The sequence below is a fragment of the Ursus maritimus genome, unplaced genomic scaffold, assembly GCF_017311325.1.
Source record: "Ursus maritimus isolate PB19 unplaced genomic scaffold, ASM1731132v1 scaffold_10, whole genome shotgun sequence".
NCBI lineage: Eukaryota > Metazoa > Chordata > Mammalia > Carnivora > Ursidae > Ursus > Ursus maritimus.
The window spans coordinates 46,411,004-46,425,201 of NW_024423344.1; the positions used below are offsets into that span (position 1 = coordinate 46,411,004).

Here is a 14,198-nt window from a genome sequence, read left to right on the forward strand (position 1 = left end):
TTGTCACATGCCCATTAGTCTCTGTACCTGCAACTGACTAGGCATGAATAATTCACAAATTCTATAATGGGTCAAAAGAAAATAAACTCAAACACAGAACGACATATTTGGTAAGAATGTCACTGCAACAAGAATACCTCCAAATTCCCATTTCCCAGGTCTCTACAATGCAGAGCGTCATCTATATCAGTACATCCTGGAGGGTCCACACTACACACACACAGATGTCTCAGGTCTTCTCGGTCTTTCATATCCTAGAAAATGCCACATGGTTAAGAAATAAAAAAACTATTCTGTAGTAGAAATGAAACACAGCTCTTATGAAATCAACAATTTCTCTCTATATATTTTAAAAGGAACTTTGTTTTATTTGTTAATAATAACCACACGTTGATTTGTAACTTGTGTTTCTTCACCTTTGAATAATTTGACGTAAGCTAGTGTTGGTTCCCCAGAAAAATGTATCTTTCAGTAAACCAAATGATTTTTGTAATACCTAAGAATTCTGTACCTAACTTAAATGCAGGGGAGGGGACTATGGTTTCTGCTGATTTGATTAATTACTTGTAGGCTCCAAGCCCAATGTGGAGCCCAACGTGGAGCCCAATGTGGGTCTTGAACTCAGAACCCTGAGATTAAGACCTGAGCTGAGATCAAGAGTCAGATGCTTAACTAACTGAGCCACCCAAGTACCCCGTTTCTATATATTTAAAAACACATACAGAAACCAAATCAGCTCAGATATAGTAACTTATAAAGTGACTACGTTCTTTTCACAATTTACCTTTTCAGTAATGCTCCAGGGCATCTTTGGTAGAAAGCTAAGAACAGCCTGTGAAAAAGGCTGATGGGGAACGTCATGCTCAAGCAACAAAACTTCTGTTTCAGTCTCTTTATCACCAACGTCTCCTAAGTTTTTCACAAAGTGTCCCTAAAGCCAAAAGGTATTATTAGAAAAGTGAATTTTAGTTTTTTGTTTGGTATATGTTATTATGACATTAAATTCTTGAACATTTACATATCACTTCGGTATTTCTAAGTGTTTCCAACACTACTTCTTAAAAATGAGTCCATAAAGCTCAAGTGATTTATGATGGAGACTTCCTGAGGGCCCAGTTCTTACACAGCAAAGTGTTGTCTATTTCCTATGACCTTTAAAGTTTAAAATGTTACTCCAAATACAGTAGCTTCAGAATCATTAGAATCTACTTAGGTTTCAAACACTATACCTGTAACCACTATCAAAAGTTATCTGTTAGGAAACTTATAGTAAAAATAATCAAATTATTTGCACTGGAATTTCATAAGATTAATTTTCAAATAAGATGTACTACTTACCAGGTAAGTTTGTGAAATAGTCCTATATTTCAGTATGAGTTTTATTACAATAGCAGATTCTATTTTCACTAAGAGAAGCAATCTTATACCCAATTCTTAATATTCTAAAACAAAATAAATCATTCAAGCTTACGTTTGGATATCTGGAATTTCTGGGCCAACCATCAATAGCAACAATAATCCTCCGTCCTTCTAATGCAGAAGCCTGTCTGGTTTCTATTCGAATTCTAGGGATTCTCCTATCAGCAGGGGTAAAGAGATGTCTTCTTGACTAAAGAAAATTAGGACAGAAGATTTTACACACAGACACAAAAATCTGAAGTTGGGGGCACTGGGAGGGCTCTAAGTTCTATTTAATGGGTATCATTTTTTAATTACACAGCAACACGCTCTTTACTCACCTCTTTAATATCAGACTTGGAAAGCATGCCACAATATGGTCTCCAATTTCTTTTTATTATTCCTACAACTCTACCTGTGGGCTTTAACATTTTTTCATTTGCAGCAGTCTTAAGCTAAGATTTAAAAAGAAAAAGAAAAATCTTCAGTTATTTTTCCTCTAAGTATAATGAGATCATTTCTCTTTAAAATCAGAATATGAATATGGATACTAATACTTCTGGGCAGTAATTATGACACAGTTAGAGAATCTTGATGCTTTCAAAATTCTATGTCAGAATATGCCAAACCAAGCCATGGAAATAGTTCCATAATAATAATACGCTACAAAAACAGATAATCAAAAAACAAAGAAAAATATAAATATAACTGAATAAATGTCAGAACTCAACTGTTCAGTTTTAACACGAGGATTTACAGTCACACACACGTCTGGGAATTAGTAGATTAGGATTTTAGTAGTAGTTTGCACAAAAGAGCCATGTGGCATTTATTAATTCATTAAAAAAAAACTTGTATCTTGAAAAGTTCTTCCTTATCCAAAATAAAAACCCAAATAAAGAGTATTTATTAGAAATAGCTGAAGGACTTCATTGGATTTCATTTCAACACTCTCCTATGGCCTCGACTCTGCAAGAATAATACTACAGTAAGACTCCAGAGCACTGAACAGAATTCTTATAAAAAGGAGAGCTACTAATGTCTGAATTCCAACTATTTGTGTTATTCTTATAATCCTAGAATATAGAAATAAATGGATCATAGCAGGTAGACTTTAGATCATAAACAACTGAAAGCATTCTCTTCATAATAAATATGGTAACAGAGAACTGACCCTTATGTAAGGCCCCAAAGTATATCCATTATGCTGATGGAATTTTAACATTACGTAAAAACAACGCAGAAAATTTCCAATTTGTATTTACGTAAACCTCACTAATTTAGACAAACCTAATTCAGACAGATTCATGTATCTGAACAACAGAATTCAGGTTTCATACTCAAGTTACAGTCTTTTTATATTTAAACCTATTTATTGAGCAAAATAAGGTAATAATTTAAAAAACTACTTAAATATTTAAGAGGGAAAATGATCAACTATGTGTATGAAATGTAATAAAACCCACACAACTATAATCTTATTCAGTAAATCTGAAAGCAATGAAATTTTTTTTATTTTCTCTAAAGCTAAACACTAATGAATTCTACAAAGCTACACAGACAAAAAATAAACCTGTTTGGTTCCATACAATGCGTTCTCTCTCCTCTTCTTTTTCCACATCATCTTCATTTTGACCTTCATCGTGTAAAACTACAGAAGATGGTGCCACCCACTGATTCTTGGGGAGAAGTTCTACAGCCACGATATCTTCATGAACAGCTCGGTTTAAATTTTTAAGTCCCTGTAAGATTATCTGTGTAAAAGAGCAAATGGCAGGTGTTCAGATATTTTTAATGGCAATGTAATAATGGGAAGGTTACCTAATAGAAAGAAAGATGTTTCCTTCCTGGGTGTTTCTATATATCTCTATTTCTCCCTTATATTTTTTCTTCTTCTATAGTGCCCCTTGACCCCATCCTCTTAATTTCTCAATATCAAGCAGAGAAAACATGTCAGAAAATACGAGTTGTATTCATGGCTTCACCATAACTCTTACATTAGCACCAAAAGACATTGGGAAAACTTCTTAATCTCTCTAAATCTCAGGGTCCTGATTGGGTAGAATGAAAAAAGAGTACCTGCTTTCATAGCCACAGTTGAAGAGTAAATGAAATGCAGTATTGAAAGCAGTTAGAGTATCTGGCAAACAGTGAGCAGCCAAAAATGATTCCTATTTGCTTTAAAGTGTGTGAAGCCCTCTGGAGCACTTACATATTATGTAAATAGCATTTTCCATAACTAGCCATAATACAGAAAATAGAGGCATCGTATTAATTTTCTAATTGTTTGATTAGATTTTTATACTCTTAAAAGTGGGGTAAATAAAAAGTGCTTTTCTTCCATAAGCAGCTCTCTAAGAAAGCGATTAATTCTTTTATCTATGGCCTCTCACATAACTGCCTTTAAGCTGATAAACTAGACGGGCAGAGTAAGTTTAAATTCTCCTACAAAATTTTAAACACTTATGAAAGAAAATCATAAACAGAAAGTATTTTACTGTATATGGAATTTATATATACAGCACTTGCCTCTTTATCTTCTTCAGTGTCTCCATGAACCCATACTGTAGCTTCTAAGTAATTTTCCCTGCTTGCTCTAAATGTTCCTTGAACGTATGTACCAGATTTTATGCCTTGTTGTAGCTTACTTAAAGGAAGATGCTCTGAAAATATTATTCTTCCACTTTCTATTTCATTCTGTGAAATGAGCAAACCACAAGATTTAGTTAGTATGTAAATCTTCCGTACACTCAACAGACAACTATTACTATCACTATCAGATAGTTAAAAAACAAAAAACAAAAAACCATCCACAGGACACCTGGGTGACTCAGTCAGTTACCTGTCCAACTCTTGATTTCGGCTCAGGTCATGATCTCAGGGTGCTGGGATTGAGCCTCACATTGGGCTCTGCAATCAGTGGGGAGTCTGCTTGAGATTCTCTCTTTCCCTCTCCCTCTGCCCCTCCTCCCACTCGCTCTCTCTCAAATAAATAAATCTTAAAAAAAAACCCAAAAACCCAAAAGACAAATACTGTATGATTTCACTCATGTGGAATTTAAGAAACAAAACAGATGAACATAGAGGAAGGGAAGGAAAAATAAGATAAAAACAGAGAGAGACAAACCACAGAGACTCTTGACTACAGGAAACAAACTGGAGGTTGCTGGAGGGGTGGTGGGTGGGGGATGGAGTAATTAGGTGACAACACTTAAGGGGGACACTTGAAGTAATGAGCACTGGGTGCTATATGCAACTGATGAATCACTAAATTCTACCTCTGAAAGTAACAATACAGTATATGTTAACTAAACTGAATTTATATTAAAAATTTTTTAAAAACCATCCACATTATGGTATATACAACCCTATGAATTTGTGAATTTGGCACAGTAAGAAAAAATGCTTTCTATTCTTAGGACAACTTACACAAATATTTCAATTTCATTACATTTCAGCATTTGGCCATAAATACATCACTAATGAACTCTGCACACCACCTCTTCGCACCCCAGGCCTCCCAGAATGAATGTCTGTAGTTAAGGAGGTCAGGTGACTGGGTTGGTTAGTAAAGGGTATTCCGAAGCTTCAATTCCATTAAAAGAATAAGGCTACTGAAAGTACAAGAAAAGCTGGTTTTTTTTGGATACATTACATAGTTCAGAATGTAAGAAGGAGGATAGGGACTGCTTTAGGTCTACCACAACACCTGTGAGGATGCTTAGAGACCTCAGCATCCAAAATCCTTACTGCTTGGCTCCTTTAATTGCCTTATTCATTTCCCACCCATTTTCTACCTTCCAGGGAGATTACTTTATCCTTTTTTTCCTTAACTCTCCCATTTCCCTCTCCCTGCCTCACTTCTCAGATAGTGACCGCAATCTCCATACTGAGAATCAAAAGCAGCCACTAGAGACCTACTTCATCTTCCTGCCACCGAATCTGCCCACCTGCCTGCATCTGTATCAAAACGTCAGCCTTCTCTCTTGCAACAATGAATAGGATGTTTCTGTTCTTTCAGTTGGGCACTACCTACTTACCATTTCCTCTCCTCCATTCAAGAACTTTGTCCTGTAACGAACTCCTCTCTCTAGAGCCAAATCTCCCACCTCCCCTTACTACAACATTCGTACCATCATATAAATCTGCAACAGCATGACCTATTAAAATAAATAAATATAGTTAGTTAATTATTTTGGGTCTCCTGGCCTGATCCTCTGTTCTGCTTCACACCAATATGCCACAAAAATATTGCCTGTAATTGCTGTGTTCACCCGCACTCTCTCAGGAATCTACTGTAAGTTTCATTGTCAGTCAACAAAAGTCCCTGTTGTTGAAGTCACTAATGATGTATTATCTCGGCAACTTCAGTGCTCCATTCTCTGCCTTCCCGAGATTTTTTTTTTTTTTAAAGATTTTATTTATTTATTCGACAGAGATAGAGACAGCCAGCGAGAGAGGGAACACAAGCAGGGGGAGTGGGAGAGGAAGAAGCAGGCTCATAGCAGAGGAACCTGATGTGGGGCTCGATCCCGTAATGCCGGGATCACGCCCTGAGCCGAAGGCAGACGCTTAACCGCTGTGCCACCCAGGCGCCCCTCCCGATATTTTTTTAAATGACCTTTCCTTCCCTGAGACATTTTCACATCCAAATCATCATTCCTCGGGTTTCTGTCCTACTTCACTGGTAACTCCTCCTTAGGTTCCTCTGCCCATTCTCCTTTTCCTGATCTCTGTATGTTGGAGTGTCCCAAGACTTGCTTATAGGCCCTTTTCTTTACCTACGTTTACTCTCGTGTCATTTCCTCCCACCTAAAACAACAAAACCTCTTGATCCCTCCTTCTCTAACAACCACCTCTTTTCTCTCCTTTCCCACTGCAGCACTGAAGTGTTACCATACCGTAATTTTTCTCTTCCCATTTTTTCACCTCTTCTATTCAGACTTCTGCCTCCCGACTATCAAAACTACTCTGGATAGTTCCCACCTCCTGCAAATGTCATAATGCTAAATCCAGTCATCAGTTCTCATTACTTTGACTTAGCAACATTTGACATGGATGATCACCCCTCCCTTCTTGAAACATTTTCTGTACTTGGCTTCCAAAAACTTCACACCTGTGTTTCCTTTTGTATTTCACTTGCTGGTTCCCCTCATGTTTCTGACTTCTACTGGATAACCATGGGCTGAGCCCTTAGACCTCTTCTCTTTTCTATCTATATTCATTTCCCTAGATCAGGGCTAGGCAAACTAAGCTCCATGCACCAAGTCCAACCTGCTGCCTGTATTTGGTAAATTAAGTTTTACTGGAACACATCCATGCTCATTTACTTATGTGTTGTTGATGGTTGTTTTCAGCTACAATAGTAGAGATGAGTACTTTTTTAAAAGATTTTATTTATTTATACTTGTCAGAGAGAGAGAGAGCACAAGCAGGGGGAGCAGCAGGCAGAGAGAGAGAGGGAGAAGCAGACTTCCTACTGAGCAGAGAGCCAGATGTGGGGCTTAATCCCAGGACCCTGGGATCATGACCTGAGCCGAAGGCAGACACTTAACCGACTGAGCCACCTAGGCGCCCCAGAGATGAGTACTTGTAATAGAGACCATATGGCCTGTAGAGCTAAAAAAAAAAATTTACAATCTGATTCCTTACAAAAAAAAGTCTGGCTGGGAGAAAATATTTGCAAATCATTTATCTGATAAGTAACTTGTATCCAGGGACACCTGGGTGGCTCAGTTGGTTAAGCAACTGCCTTCGGTACAGGGCTTGATCCCAGGACCCCACACACCAGGCTCATTGCTCAGCACGGAGCCTGCTTCTCCCTCTGCCTGCTCTGCCTGCCACTCCCCCTGCTTGTGCTCTCTCTCTCTGTGACAAATAAGTAAAATCTTAAAAAAAAAAAAAAAAAGAGTATGCTAAAAAAAAAAAAAGGAACTTGTATCCAGAATATAGAAAGAACTCTTATAACTCAATAACAAAAAGACAACCCAACTAAAAACCAGTCAAAGGATTTGAATAGACATATGCACACATACGCGTAAGTTAAAATACACATCTATTACATATAATATATAGATGGCCAATAAGCTCATGAAAAAATGCTCAACACCATTAGTCATTAGGGAAATGCAAATCAAATCAAAACCACATTAACATATCACCTGACACTCATTAAATTGGTTACAACGAAAAAGACAGACAACACGTATAGATGAGGAAATTGGAACCCTCATATATCAGTGAGGAACTGGGGTCCTCATACATTGCTGGGTGGAATGTAAACTGCTGCACACACTTTGGGAAATAGTTTGGCAGTTCCTCAAAAAGTTAAATATAAAATTACCGTATGATGGAGCAAGTCCTCTCACACATAGCTAAGATTGTACCAAAGAGAAACAAAAGCAGCCAAAAAAGACCACATATTACATTATCACATTTATATGAAATGTGCAGAATAGGCAAGTTTAGAAAGATAAAATGATCAGCAGTTGCTTGGGGATAAAGCAAGGGCTTTTCAGGGAAAGACTGGGATTGAATGGTAATGGATATAGATTTTTTTTGGAAGGGAAGAAAATGTACTAAAATTAGATTGTGGTGATGACTGCATAATCCTGTGACTATACAAAAAATTATACATTTTAAATAGGTGGGTTGTATGGTATGTGAATTATACCTCAATAAACCTGTTTTTAAAAAAATGTCTGCCAATAACTTCCTCACATGTTCTCACTTGGTCTCACGGCTTTACACACCACCTATATGTTGATGAGATCCAAATTTATATTCCTAGTATATCTATATCTCTAGTCCTAAACTCCCTCATGAGCTACAGATTTGCATATCCAACTGCTCGTAACATAAAGCCACTGAGAGCTCGGTTACCTCAACCTTACATGTATAAAATCATACTTTTGATTTTCCACTCAATTCTGCTCCCCACCTTCATCCTGTGTAAATGAAGCAGTACTACTCATACGGTTACTCAGGCAAAACACCTAAGGTCATCCATATTCCTCATAGCCCCATCCAATCTATCGCCAAGCCCTAAAACATCAATGTACAACATATACCCAATATCTTACTACTTCCCGCTACCTTAACAGCTCCTACCCTGGTCCAATTTTCTGTCTTGTCTCCCATGGAATTTTAAAATATCCCTGCTTCTAATCTATTCTCTTAGAGCAGCCACATGGATCTTATTATTCTCCCACTCAACATCCGTCCAGCACTCATGGACTAAAATCCAATTTTTTCACCATGACTCATTACATCCTACACGATCTGGTCCCTGCCTATATTTCTGACTTCCTTTGTAACGTTTTCTCCCTTGCTTACTCCATCCCAGGCACTCTTCCAGCTGTTTCGTGATCTTGCCAACTTATTCTAATTTCAGAGCCTTTACTTGCTGATTCCTCTGTGTAAAATGCTCTTTGCCTAGTTATTATGATGGTTAACTCCCTCACATAATTCAGCTAAAATATCCCTATCTTGAAGCAAATTTGCTTAGTTAACATCCTTCACATCTCTGCCTTGACATCCCAAATCTGGGTTAGGTGCTAAGTACAGTCAGTCCTCCCATAATGCTTGTTTTGAAAACATGAATTGGTTCCAATGCAACCGCCGTATTAAAAAATACCTGGGGAGAGCAGAAAACTGCAGGAATCTACAAAACACAGTGACCTCTCAAACATCTGTTACTGCAGACTACCGTGTGTTTTATGAGCCACACCATCTTCACCCTCTGTAACAACTTTTCACCCAAATTGAGATGACCCTATTCCCACCGCTTCACGAAGCTTCTGAGTGTGCCCCAACCACATTTTCCCATTAGCTCTGTTGCTTTTACTACGTGATTTTGCAGGACACGTGAATCTGAAGAACGCACATGTTGTACTGCAACAGCACCGGCTGTAATTTCGCCACGTCCTACACTTACCCTACCACGGTCCTCAATCAAATATTATGTATTACCAATGTTACATTTCTTCTTCTTTCCCCTTCTAAACCAGAGCTATCCAAAACAACTTTGTGATGATGGGAATATTGTTTCTGTGGTCTCCAATATGGTAGCCACGGGGCACAAGCAGCTCTTGAGCACTTGAAAGGTGAATAACGCAACTGAGAAACTGAATTTTTAATCTGAATTAAATCGAAGCAGCCAGATGCAACTACCAGCTACCTATTAGGGCAGTCCCTAGATCTCTACTCCAAAAATCAAGCCCACCTCTTATTTTCCCACTTCCTTTTAGTTGATTGAAGATAAGCAGGGACGAAGAAAATGCTGTAAAGACTGGACATGTGTCTAGTGTTCTACCACGTAAAACCTGTTTCTATAATAACAACAGCCGCCATTTACATTTACCATAGCTACGTGCCAGGCACTGAGATAAGAATTTTATTAATACTACTGTTATTATTTCATTTGACCCTCGTAACAATGCTATGACGTCATTATTGTTAAATACACTTCACATGTTAGGAAGTGAGTGCCCATGAGGTTGACTGACTCAGCATGCCCTCTCATCTCCACTACTGCAGGGATCCCTTTACTCCTCCTCCTGCCTCTAACTTTGCCCTTGATACAATACATCAGCTCCCAAATTGGAATTAGAGCGGTCTTTCAAATAAACTTTTCTGATCATTCTCCCCCCTTCCTCCAACGCCCACTCTCACACACCCTTAATTTCTTTAAGCCTGTCATTATAAGGTAGGGAGGCCAGAATCCTATCTGCTACCTTCTCTTCATAGCAGCCCTTTAGAATAATATTGTTTAAAAATCACTGACCTACAGAATAAATTCTAGATCTTCGTTGGCTGGCCCCTACCCTTCCTGTTCTACCTATTATGACTCCCTCCCTTCTTCCTTCAGGATTATGCTACAGTTTTATGCTGTCTGCAATGCCCACCATGTCTTTTTTTGTCAAATACTTACACCTTATTCACAAACCAGCCACGGATTCCTTTATTCATTCACCAAACAAATGGTGCCACCATGTGACAGGCCCAACTCAGGTTGTTGAGGGTTTATCAGGGAACAGTGCTACCTTAGAAAGTCAAGTCTTCTAGGAATGGCATTTTGATAAGCCTATTACAGCCGCTCTTGTTGTTTATAACACAACTCCTGTTCAATTCCAGCTTACCAATACTCCAATTTTTAAGTTTGATTAACTATAAACTTAATATCCCAAAGTGGCCATTTTAATATTTTCACTTTTCAAAAACAAAATAAAACAAACTCAAACATACCCCTTCTTCAGACAAACAAGCAAGACGATCTATGAGTTCCGGGTTAGCAGTTAGGCTCTTTACATACTCTTCACCTGAAAAATAAGTTTTGTTCTTGATAAAATGTTTTCTTTTTTTTTTTTTTAAACCGTATCTGTTGATATGGTCACGTCAAAGCAGAAGTATTAGGTCAAGCATATCTATGAGTTTTTTTTTTTAAGATTTTATTTATTTGAAGAGAGAGAGAGAGAGATCAAGCACAAGCAGGGGGAGCAGAAGGCAGAGGGAGAAGCAGGCCCCCGCTGAGCAAAGAACCCGATGTGGGGCTGGGACCCTGAGGATCATGAGCTGAGCCAAAGGCAGACACTTAACTGACTGAGTCACCCAGGCGCCCCTCTGAGTTTTTATTGCTAAGCCAGTTTCGAAGAGTGATGGGGAAATTAACAGCCACTGGGAACAACTTACTTGGCTGAGAAATGCTGAGAAATTAAAAATGCAAACATCAGATGGAGTTATATAGGATTATGAAAGTATTAAATGTTCAAGTGAACATCTGACCAAGGGCCTAATGGTAGTTCCTATTTGCAAATGCATATAAAAATTAACAGCTTCTACAGTTAGACTTACAAGTGAAAGCAGGTATTCCTTCTTCTATGGCTTTTTCTTTGTTTTTCTTGTCATTTGTTATGAAGATAACTTGTAGATGATTTTCTGCTGACATTTTCTTCAAATGTTCATTGTACCATTTTACTGCTACTCGAATGGCTCTATCATTCCTGTCATTAGCATTTTCTCCCTGTTCTTGTTCAACATAAGTTTCTCTAAATATAAAAAAAAAGTAATAAATAAACATCAATAGAAATAAGAATATATAAAAAGTCTTGGAACATAAACGCTTAATAACCACTAAACTATAATAAAATTTCGCAGGTTTGATAATAAGATTTTATTTGAACTGTAGATTAACGGTAATTCCCAAAAGCTACAAACAGGATGATGATTAATGATATGATTCTATAGTCATTAAATACACGATACATGTAAATCACCAGTGGTAAACACTCAATAAATGGCAGAACTTATCTAGAGACTGAACGACCACATACAAATAATGACGACATATTCCTTCATAGTCTATCCACTCTAAAGCTCCTAATATGTCAGCACACTTACTTTCTCAAATCTATTTTTCAAAGTCAAATTTAAGTAAAATAACAAAATTCAGTATAAAAACTTCTATTAGCGCTTAAGAGGTTCAAGTTTAGAATCTTATGCTTATTAATAGTTGTTAGAACAGCTTCATTCCTCACCATTAAAAGCCCCTGCTAATGCTTTAAGCTTATCAGTCAGACACTATCATTAAATTTTGAGTTGGTTTTAGCATGACTTGAGCAATACAATCTTGGATGAGATTTGCCCAAGTGTCCTTCAATGCCAGTATTGCTAAGCTCTATTCACTGCACTGAGGCAGAAAAACTGCTAACCTCTCATTAAGAATCTGATGATAATGTTCCACAAAAACTTGGTCTTTCTGCACTGAAAAGCAAGTTTCTGTTTCTGAATTTCAAGAAGCTAAGAATAAGATAACAAGTGAGTGCTTTACCAATGATTTTTATAAGAATAATATTTAAATTTGGGCTACAGAAATAAGGAGAAAATTGAAAAATTAAATATTTTTAAATATGCATATTCTGATGAGCTTTCATTACCAGAGTTCTACTGTCTAATCCGCTGGGGTGATCTGTTGCCCAGGAACATCTGACAATGTCTGCAGACATTTTGGGTTGTTACAACTCACTGGATGGGGGAAGATGAGGTTGCTTGGGCATGCAGCAAGTAGAAGCACGAGACACTGCCTAACATCTTATGATGTATATAAGACAGCCTGCCCACAACAAACAATTATTCAGTCCAAAGTGTCAATAGTACCAAAGCTGAGAAGTCCTAATTTCATGTAATGAAAGTATACTAGAACTCAACACAAATAATTTATGTAACGTAAGAAACAGCAACATATTTTCTAAGACCACACATTATGTTCAAAGGCTGTCAATCTGAAACACAACAAAGAATTCTATTTCTCAACCTATCTCTTCAATGTGATCAGTTAAAAAGTATTAAACTTGTAAAAGCCTGTTAATAATGATTCTGCTTTATATTTTTAAACCTCTCTTTCATAAACTCTTACATTTTATCAATTTACATTGGTTATCAAATAATACGGTATTCCAGGAACCTAGGGAAATCTCACCTTCCAAGATTTTATTGCTCATCTCCTGCTGAAACCAATTAAATGAAAATATTTTAGAAACAAAAGTACCCACAGTAGCCTAGGAGTCTGGACACCTTGGTTCTAGGTTTGATCTAATCAGTGCCTCTGTACCTCAGGCACACGGAGGATTATTTCTGTACAACTGTGCAACCACCAAATAATCCTCCCCTAAGTATGAAACTTACCCCGCATCTTCTGGCAATGTCACAATCACTGCCAGGAACCTTTCCCCAAATTTAGCTAATTCTATGGTTTTCTGGTAATTAACATAATTTTCCCCCTACCTATGGTGCTCATTAGTAAACGTGTAGAAATGCTTCTCCTGGTTATTAGTCACATCTCTGATTCGCTTATATACCGGAGCACTCCGATTTCTCACTTCTTGCAGAACAGTTTGTAGTACAATCACATTCCTGATGGCAGGGTCCTCAAGAACATCGATCTTAAAAAGGAATAATAATAATAAGGAAAGAAAACTTAAATTTTCCTATGTTCACTAATACATTGTTTCTGCCAACCATAAAACCCTGTCGATTTTTTAAAAAAACAAAAACACCACGTATACATTAAACTAAGGAGCTATTTTGCTACAGAAAACCCTTGAGATCTATTAGAGAAGAGTACATATAAACAGACTAATTATAAAACTTCGTAGAATTAAGTCCAGTAATAATGAAATACGTTGGCCCACATAGTTTTCATCTGTAGGCACTTACAAGCTGCCTGGGAGTCGCAGGCTGGAGGCCACAGAAGCCCAGGTCCCCGGCCTCCAGACACTTAAAATCTAAGGCAGAAGAGACACCAGGAGTTAGAGAATTAATCTAAAATTCTTATGACTCCAAGAACTCAAAACAAAAACAAAAACAAAACAAAAGAAACTTGGCCTGGGAGACAGGAGGCAAGGGTCCCGAGATGGGGTTTGCCTCTCCCTAAGTACGTCCAAGACTCTGCTCCATGGGCCTCAGTTTCCCTATTCTGTCACACCCCCTTCTGGTAGTGCCAAGAGGACCACGAACTGCCCGTCCGCCAACGCACCTGGTGCAACAGCACGTTGGTGTCAGGAAGCAAGTAGTGCGGCCGGGGGCACAGGCTACTCGCCGGATCCAGGGGCTGCGGCTCTAGGACTGGCCCCTCGTGCGCACCGTCGCACGCCGCGCACCCGGGCGCGCCGCAGCCGATGTCGTCCCGCAGGTAATGCTCGCGCACGATCTTCATCACGCCGCCCGCCCGCGTCTTTTTTAAGAAAGTCTTGGACTTGAGCATCCTGGTTGCAGCGCGGATTCCCGACCCTCGCCGCGCTCTT

General features: G+C 38.3%; 1 protein-coding gene across 3 annotated transcripts in view; it reads right to left on the minus strand.

Moving 5' to 3' along the window:
* DIS3 (DIS3 homolog, exosome endoribonuclease and 3'-5' exoribonuclease) overlaps positions 1 to 14,192 on the minus strand; it is a 28,596-nt gene extending 14,404 nt beyond the window's left edge. Inside the window, exons 1-10 of one of the 3 annotated variants that reach the window (XM_008686673.2) lie at positions 13,931 to 14,192; positions 13,180 to 13,337; positions 11,251 to 11,444; positions 10,645 to 10,718; positions 3,928 to 4,095; positions 2,988 to 3,152; positions 1,740 to 1,853; positions 1,472 to 1,609; positions 785 to 931; positions 138 to 254 (exon numbers count right to left, since the gene is read on the minus strand). In XM_008686673.2, coding sequence (XP_008684895.2) covers positions 138 to 254; positions 785 to 931; positions 1,472 to 1,609; positions 1,740 to 1,853; positions 2,988 to 3,152; positions 3,928 to 4,095; positions 10,645 to 10,718; positions 11,251 to 11,444; positions 13,180 to 13,337; positions 13,931 to 14,158 — 1,503 coding nt within the window. In that variant the 5' untranslated portion in view covers positions 14,159 to 14,192. Of the gene's footprint in view, positions 1 to 137; positions 255 to 784; positions 932 to 1,471; positions 1,610 to 1,739; positions 1,854 to 2,987; positions 3,153 to 3,927; positions 4,096 to 10,644; positions 10,719 to 11,250; positions 11,445 to 13,179; positions 13,338 to 13,611; positions 13,680 to 13,930 lie in introns of those variants that run through there. The other 2 variants (XM_040623468.1, XM_040623465.1) reach the window with 2 other exon arrangements.
* Positions 14,193 to 14,198: the final 6 nt, after the last annotated feature.